This window comes from Archocentrus centrarchus, chromosome 14 (assembly GCF_007364275.1).
Source record: "Archocentrus centrarchus isolate MPI-CPG fArcCen1 chromosome 14, fArcCen1, whole genome shotgun sequence".
In the NCBI taxonomy this organism is placed as follows: domain Eukaryota; kingdom Metazoa; phylum Chordata; class Actinopteri; order Cichliformes; family Cichlidae; genus Archocentrus; species Archocentrus centrarchus.
In genome coordinates this window covers 32,031,257-32,039,433 of record NC_044359.1, presented here as the reverse complement: position 1 = coordinate 32,039,433, position 8,177 = coordinate 32,031,257, and the positions used below count along the sequence as shown (strand labels likewise).

The following is an 8,177-nucleotide window of genomic DNA, read 5'->3' as shown; positions in this document are numbered from 1 at the left end:
TGGCTCCGTGACTGAGGCAGTGCAACGAGTTCATTCGAAGGTTCAGCTGAGGTAACGGCACAGACGCTTTTCACTGTGCACTTGAGGGTTTTTTTTCCCCTGCTGCTTGTGCCTACTCTAGCACCCGCTGCGCTCAGTCCAGCGTAGCACAACAGCGGTACAGAGAGGGAGAAGAAATAGCACATTTCACTGGCAATTACTGAAAAAGGAAGGTACTGCAGATATCGAAAGCCAGCTGTCGTTATCCAACGAGCAAAAAAAAAAAAAAAAAAAAAAAAAAAAAAAAAAAGGGGGGGGGGTGAAAAATGGCAAAAATGAAAAGAAAAATCTTATAAAAGCCGTTTCGCTTTAAGAGCTGCTCATATAATATCAAGCATGAGCTTGCTCTCCTCGTGTAGGAGAAAAGGGATTTTAAAAAGCTCCGAGCACAAGTGAAGACAAAGAAGAACATCTGACATCATAACGCAGACGGTCTCTAAGAGTAAGAGATCAACTGCTATCCCTCAGACTTCCAGGCAGACTCCTAGTCTATTAGTGGAGCACAATCTGCTTTAATCCATAAAAGATTAAAAAAAAAATAAAAGGGAGAGCAACAAATGTGGCAGCCATGCCAACACAACCTACTATCTCTGTCTTGCTCTCAGTCTCACACACAGGCACGCGCACAAACAGTCGTAGATCTGATTCAATGTACGGCTGCATCTGGTAAAGTAGCCCCGGGGCTGAGTCATGCGCTCTCTTCCTGGAAGCAGAACAATAAGGGCAGACAAAGGGACCAGCGGGGTGATTCATGGCTGATTTATCATTTCTCATCCAAAAGTACTACAAAGCGCTTTACTGTACACACAAAAGAAGTAATCATCTAAAGCACCATTTACAGTTAGAACCATCTATTAACATCTCTACAACAATTAACTTGGAGTTCAACAAGATGTAGAAATAAGATGACTTACTTATATGCCTTATGTAGCTACAGATGACACTGAACAATAAACCTACAGTACAGCAATAAATACAGAATTCCTTAATAACCTGGTAGATATACATAATAACCTGTTTCCTAAACACAACTTTATGCTGGTTTTGTAAAGCACGACATAATTCAAACAATGCTAGCTCATTCCGATTCGACCAATCCAAGTGACTCTAGTGGAATAAACACTAGTGGGATAAAGAGTGCAGCTTAAGGCCTTACTGAGGAGAATTATTGCCAGCAGCTTCTCACATGCTCAGGAGCTGCTAAAAGCACCAACATAAATGCTTTAACAACACAACACTTACATGCACTCCAGCAAACACCTACCTTAAAGAGAACTATCACGGAAATCGCTACCAAAAGCAAAGCTTTCGAACACAAGTAAATCGAAGTCCAAGTTGCTAATACCACAAGAGAGAAACCAGATGGGGGCTCATATTTTGCTAAATATACGGTGGGGGGAGCAGCCAGGAGGAAGAGCAGATATGAGGAAAGGTGTGGTAGCCGCTTGGAGAAGTCTGGAGGCTCCTGAAGTTCATGGACCGATTTGATCTCTAGCTGGCCTTCACTCTGCCTTGCTCTCCGAGTACTTCTCCTGCTGTTTGCGCTTGGTGTAGCTCTGAGCCATGGAGTTGACAATGGAGCAGACAAAGAAGCATACCATGATGACCACAACCTTCTCAAAGAGCCACGACAGCCAGTTCTCCTCCTGCCGGGAACCACAGAGAGAACAGAGAAAAGAGGAGCGCTGTCAGTAAGCTTAAGAACAATCCCCCCCCCCTTTTTTGCCCCACACACTGCTTTCCCTTCTGCTCCTGATGCTGTAGGCTAGGTGGGGATCCGGCTCCATGTGCAGGACAGATAGAGATCAGGGGTAATAAAACACGCGGCAGCCCCCACCGTCCTCCCTCTTAACGCCCCCACTGACCCCAGCTTGCAGCCTGCCTCCACCAAGTTAAATTGCCTCGCTTCTACCCTGTAACTGCTGAAGGCTCAAGTTACAAGAAAAAAGGAACATTGTTCTAGAAATGCCTTAATCTGTCCTTGTGCAACTCAAAGTCTATCCTTTTCTTCTCCTTCCTAGGATTCAAAGAAAAAAAAAAAAAAACATTTTCACTGAATCACTTTGAACAAGAGAAAAGGCTGAGTGGGAAATAGAGAGCTGGGTTATGACGTTTTGAAAGAGAAATAAGCTACAACTGGCTCTTTTTGTTTTAGACAGGAGGGTTTTGATGAATTGTCACTAGCGAAGGGGGTGGGCGCCCCACTCTACAGTTAGTGCCGGGTTCAGGCGGGGCACTGAGTGCAAGTGTTTGTGTGTGACACATAGGGGAGTGACCACACTCACACACGCTCTCCCAATTGGTAAGATCGAGCATGAGTCAGCAAGGCCCGTGCTACAGTAGTACACTTCAATACAGCAAGTGAAGCCAGACCCCACACTGGCCCCTCTCCTCCTTCACCCCCCTCCTCCGTGAACTCAAGCCCGCCCAGTGCTAGTCTAGGCTACTCTTGTCATCCTAGCCCTGAACAAGCCTGTGTAATCACTACAGATTACAATAAAATGCACAACATGATCACAACTTTGGATTATTAAGTTAATAATGTTTTTTTTAAAATAATAAAACCCCAGAGAGAATAAAGTAAAACAGGTGAATTAGTTGTGCCTATTATAGAAAATGGGTCAGGATATAAAGGAAAGCTTAGATAATGGACAACAAAGTAGAGAGAAAAGGAGCAATAAAAAAAAAGGCTTAATAAGTGGGACGCGTTCTTTTTTTAGCTCACAGACATGAACAAATAGAAGCTGGGAGCTGAGGCCCTCGTACTTACAGTTGTGTTGCTCTCTCCAGTGAGATGGTGCAGCTTGGCCTTCTGGGCCTCCAAGTACTCCCTGAAGGGCTTCTGCAGTGCCGCACCCAGCAGTGGAACAGCTCTGTTTCCACCAAACAGGGGTGGGGGTTGGTGGTGGTGGTGGTGGAGGGTGGGGTGGGTGGGTGGGGGTATAGGGAGAGAAAGACAGAGAGGTAGAAGGGGGGAGGATGCATTGGGGGAAAGATCGGGAGGGGGTGGGGTGGTGGGGCACAAATCACGTCACATCATTGTTACTCACCAGCCCAAGGGCAGCAACAAAGGGAGGCATGCTGTCCTGTCTCCGGTACAGTGTCGGTCTCGCCTGCTTCCTCTCTCCGAGAAGAGAGAAAGACGGAGAGAGCAACGAGTGCGATCCCTTCATTGCTCATCCCCACAAACACACATAAACAAACCAAAAAAAAAGAAAAAAGAACAGACTAACACAGCTCTAAAAAAAACAAACAAAAAAACAAAACAAAAACAGCAGCACTCAGTAACAAACGTAAAAAAAAAATTAAAAACAAAATAAAATAAAAATAAAACAGATTAAAACAGCTGAAATAAAGTTGGCTGGTTCTCATTCGGCAGCTGCGGCAGCAGTAGTCACCCACATTCTCCCACTCCGCTGTGCTCTGTTCTCTCACACACACATACTCGGCTTCCCCTCCCTCTCACTCGCACACTCGCACACACACACCAGTGAACTCGTTCAACTCCCCTGCAGTGCCTCCTCTGCCGCTGCAGCGAGGAGAAATGAATGACTTCTCAGAACTCTCACATTTATCACAAGCGGTTCCTGTAAGAACTGGTTTCAGCCAATTAATGAGGAAGTGAGTCGTACCCGAGCTGTGTCATCACTGGCTGAGACCTGGGGGGATGGCCCACAGGGGGAGGGAACTCCTGTAAGACGGCCCATATTAGGAAAACCCTTTACAAGGTTTAGCCACCAACTACAAGCATACTACTGAATCCCTCTCTCTCTCCCCCTCTCTCTCTCTCTCTCACACACACACACACACACACACACACACACACACACACACACTCAAAAAAAAAAGATGTGAGAGACTGCAGAGAATGCCCTAGAATAGCAAATCAGTGGCCCATCCCTTGGCTGGAGTTAGTGATTAATCACTGAACAAATACATACTAAAGACCTTTACTTCTTCTGTTTTGTAGCCATACACAGTCAGCTACATCCTTTGAGCCTTTGTTTCAAAGCATTCTCTGTGTTCCAGTTATATGTCTTTTGTTCACACTGGGAAGGCATCTTCAAAGCTCACAGACCGTCAAAGATTTTTAAGGCAGGCTTGCGTGGGCAGTCGTGTCACATACGGTTGAGTTTATAGCTGATAACTTTCTCTGAAGGAGGCTTGTCATTTCCGTCCCTCCCCACCTCCACACACGCACAACGCACACACAACGTACACACACCTATCTGACGGTGAGTAAAAAAAAAAACAAACCCCAACTGATTGTGTTAAATGATTGAGTTAACAACAAGGAAGCCTTTTAGTAATGATTAACTTTATAACAGGTAATGGATATCCTACACGTGAATGGGTACAAAGCAGACAGGAAGTCTAACAGATGGATCACACTTTAAATTACACAATAGAAAATGTTAAAGACACGCACTATCAAAAATCTTTTTGGAGGGAAACAAAGCCTCTGCTATTCCCATCCCCCCATCTTACAAAATTCCTCACACACACACACACACACACACACACACACACACACACACACACACACACACACACACACACACACACACACACACACACACACACAATGTTACCAAACTAATTTAAAATAACTTGGATGATGAGAGGCTGAATATGATTTTTGAGTGGACAAACAAAGAGTAGAAAACGCTGGAGAAACACATTAGTTGGACAGATAAAAGCAAACAGGCAAGAACAAAGAAGGAGAGAAACAGTTTTCAGAAATGGCGGGCGAATCATCTCCTACACGATGAGCAATACTGAGTCATGAGCCAGGGCAAATCCACCAACAAAGCTCAAAGCTAGCAGTCTAAAACAAGAATTTAATGCCAGAGAGAGGACGGTCTCCTGGTCTACCCATTAAATATCTTATGACTTTGTGTTTTTTTGGGGGAATATATTTTCACTTTCGACAGAAGGTGCTGAGAAATTGTTGGATTTAAGAATTCCTACTGTAAGTGTGTTTGTAATTTACCTGTGTGTGCCAGTGCGTGTGTGTGTGGAAGAAGTTTAGAAGATTATGTTAGTCTTTCTGATACCTGGAAATAAATGAAAGATTTCTGTCACTTTGTGCATGAATTAAAAACATATAATCCGTAGTAACATGCTTTACCAAGTAACTGTTCTAAAAGTTACTTTTAAAGTTCAAATTTGGAGATTTACAGAGAAAACAAAGAGTAAAAGCTAAAATTGACAACAGCATTAAGATTTAATCTGGCAAACAATAAGCCTGAACTTATTTACGGCTACAGAACAAACTTCAACAGGTTTGCTGAAAATCTATCCTGTGAGATTAATGACGAGTAAAAGAAAACTTAAGACACACAAAAAAAGGGGGATATAAATGAGTTTGAATCAAACTATTTAATGTAATCTATTGTTTTAAAGCACAATGTCTAATTTTTACACTAAGAGCTCCTGTCAGTTTATTTTATTGAGTGTAAAATGCTTATTTAAAAAAAAAAAAAAAAAAACTCTGATCATGTTTACATTTTCTAGCTGTTATTATTTAGGAAATATCATTAAAGCTGCATGTTACCACTAATTTAGCTCCTTAAACCATAAAATGCCAAAAATACTGAGTCAGAATTGAGCTCATCAGGTTATGTTTCTAATTTAATTTTATTAGCAGAATCAGCTGTAGCACGTTAACAATAAAATTACTTTCACTGTACAGTTTTTGTCCATTTGCATTTGCATCATGTGATGTGATTTAAAAAATAAAAACTACTGATTTCTAATGACCCACTGCTTCGTGTATTTCACATGATAATCCTCTGTGTGTGCGCATCCAAAAAAATATATAAAATGGTCATGATACATTTATAAAGCATCACAAAAATGAATGTGAAAATGAGCCATTACGTTTCTCTTTTTCTCCTAAAGAAAAAAAAAATCACGCTGTTATTAAATCCTTAAATGTAGGTGCTTTTTCAATCATAAAACCCTGCATGCATGAATACCAGCAATAATGCTTACCAACAATTATTATAATAGTTATTCTGCAGTTGCTTAACCTTCCAGAAAATTATAAGGGGTTTCACTTACTTGGGCTTTAAAATTTATGCTTGGTGTGTGTGTTATATAGATATATTCACACAATGCTTGCTGTGCATGTACTAGCACATATTCTTTAATGAAGGCAGCATAGGCTCATAGCTCAATAATCAGTTTATTAATCATCTAAGTAGCATGAACACTTTCAGATAATAAAGCACCAAATAATTTCCATTTGTTCAATCGAGTAAATAGATCACTTTTTTTAAAATTATTATCATATAGTAGTCAACAGTAAATATATAAAACAATGTAATTCATTCATCAGATGTAATGAACTTTTGACACTGAGAGGTATAGTATGGCTAATGCATAAAATACTTTATCCCTACTGTATAATTTTTTTGAAGTAAAAAATGCCTGGCTCTGCTGTGTGTGACGAGGACCTAAAGCTGAGTTCAGGTTTTTGTGTTGGTGTAGATAGAAACAGTATGGAGCTCTGTGGCTACGTGACCAGTTTAAATCAAACTGTTATCTGACTTTTTTTCAATCAAGCTCAGCACAATTTGATCAATATTTCTGAATATGAAGAGCTCTCGCCCAAAGATGCACGAGAAGCCAGGGCACCGCCATCCTCTCCCAAAACCACTAAACCAAATCACTTTTTCCATTTTTCCAAATACTTCTTCTGAGTGCGGTCACACTGTACATCTGTGCAAAATAAACACACGGACAAAAGGCAAAACACTGAGAATCAGTGTGTTTGGTGAAATTCAACAATGCTGCCTGTTACAAACTCAGTTTTAGGTTAGAGCATCAAACCCAGTGGAGGGACCAATTTCATTATGTGACCAACTACTGTGGGTTCATAAGGAAAAGTCACTGCCATCAGCATCCACAGACACACATTTATCTGTCTCAATTATTTAAACTATTGTAGTTAAAAATAACATTTTAATAATACTGCTGAAGCTGATAAAAATGATAAGAATGCTAAATATTAGAAAAATAAGGGAGATTAAAAGACATCAAGAAAATCTTTACACAGAAAAACCCAGGAATGTGAGTGACTAACGCAGAAAACTGTGTGTGGGTTGTGTTGTGTTGTGTGTGCTTGTTTGCTGGACTACATGAACTGTACAGTATGTACATAATATTATTCACTGCATCAAATATGCAAATTAAAAAAAAAAAACACACAAAAGCAAACTTGTATGCTCGACTTGTCCTCACTTTTATCTGCAACAAAGCTGTAACAACCTGTGACTGAATGTGTGACATGTCCCTTCTTTAACCAAGACTCGTCCAACTTGATCAGTAATCAGGAAAGAAAGGAGGAAGAAAGAGGCTTTGAGAAAACAGGGAAACCCCCGCATTTCTAAAGCTTCCTGCAGCCTCATTCATTCTGTAGTAGGTTCATTTGGGAGCTCAGCCTTTTTAAAAATTATCTTTAAAACCTGTCATTTATGCCTGCTGTTCAACGAGCATGGATCGTGTCTGAGCATCCTATGTTCATGCTGTAAAAAAACACACAAACAAACAAAAAAAAGACACAGCTTCCCCCCCCACCCCCGCCAAATTCCACTGGCAATGAGTCAGAGGTGACCTCTGACATGTATGCCCCTTCTAAAGGCTGCCACCTCTAAATGCACGCAAATCCCTAAAACATGTACAATTTTTGTTCTTCATGCTAATGAAATTCCAAGCACACACAAAACAACAAGCAGGCACACACACGCACATGCCCCGATGTCCCAGGAAGAGGAAGATAGAGAACAAGGGCTCACATGAGCCAAACCCTGGCCAGGTCCGCCCGGTTACAACATCATCACAACAACTGGCTTAGGCAATCGCTAGTGTTACCCAACGCTCCACAGGGCCATAGTTCACACCTAACATAACAGCACCAACACTGCAAGACGTACAAGCACAGTGTGGATAGGTGGTGTTCTAACCTGCGGTACTAAAACTCTGACCTCCTCATCTCTGTTCAAAACACTGACACTGCAAATTTCTCTTTAATCGGCTTTCGTGGCTTACATGCCTCAATAAAATGCTACTGTTCCAAATGAAGTTTATTAAGTGTTGGAATAATGAAACAATGGAATTAGGGGAGGAGTACG

The 8,177-nt window shown here is 41.4% G+C and overlaps 1 protein-coding gene across 2 annotated transcripts in view; it reads right to left on the bottom strand.

The window, feature by feature from the left end:
• Positions 1-299: 299 nt before the first annotated feature.
• LOC115792062 (vacuole membrane protein 1-like) overlaps positions 300-8,177 on the bottom strand; it is a 52,194-nt gene continuing 44,316 nt past the window's right edge. For both annotated transcript variants that reach the window (XM_030746433.1, XM_030746434.1), the window contains 2 exons: positions 2,810-2,912; positions 300-1,685 (listed from right to left, as the gene is read on the bottom strand). In XM_030746433.1, coding sequence (XP_030602293.1) covers positions 1,542-1,685; positions 2,810-2,912 — 247 coding nt within the window. In that variant the 3' untranslated portion in view covers positions 300-1,541. The remainder of the gene's footprint in view (positions 1,686-2,809; positions 2,913-8,177) is intronic.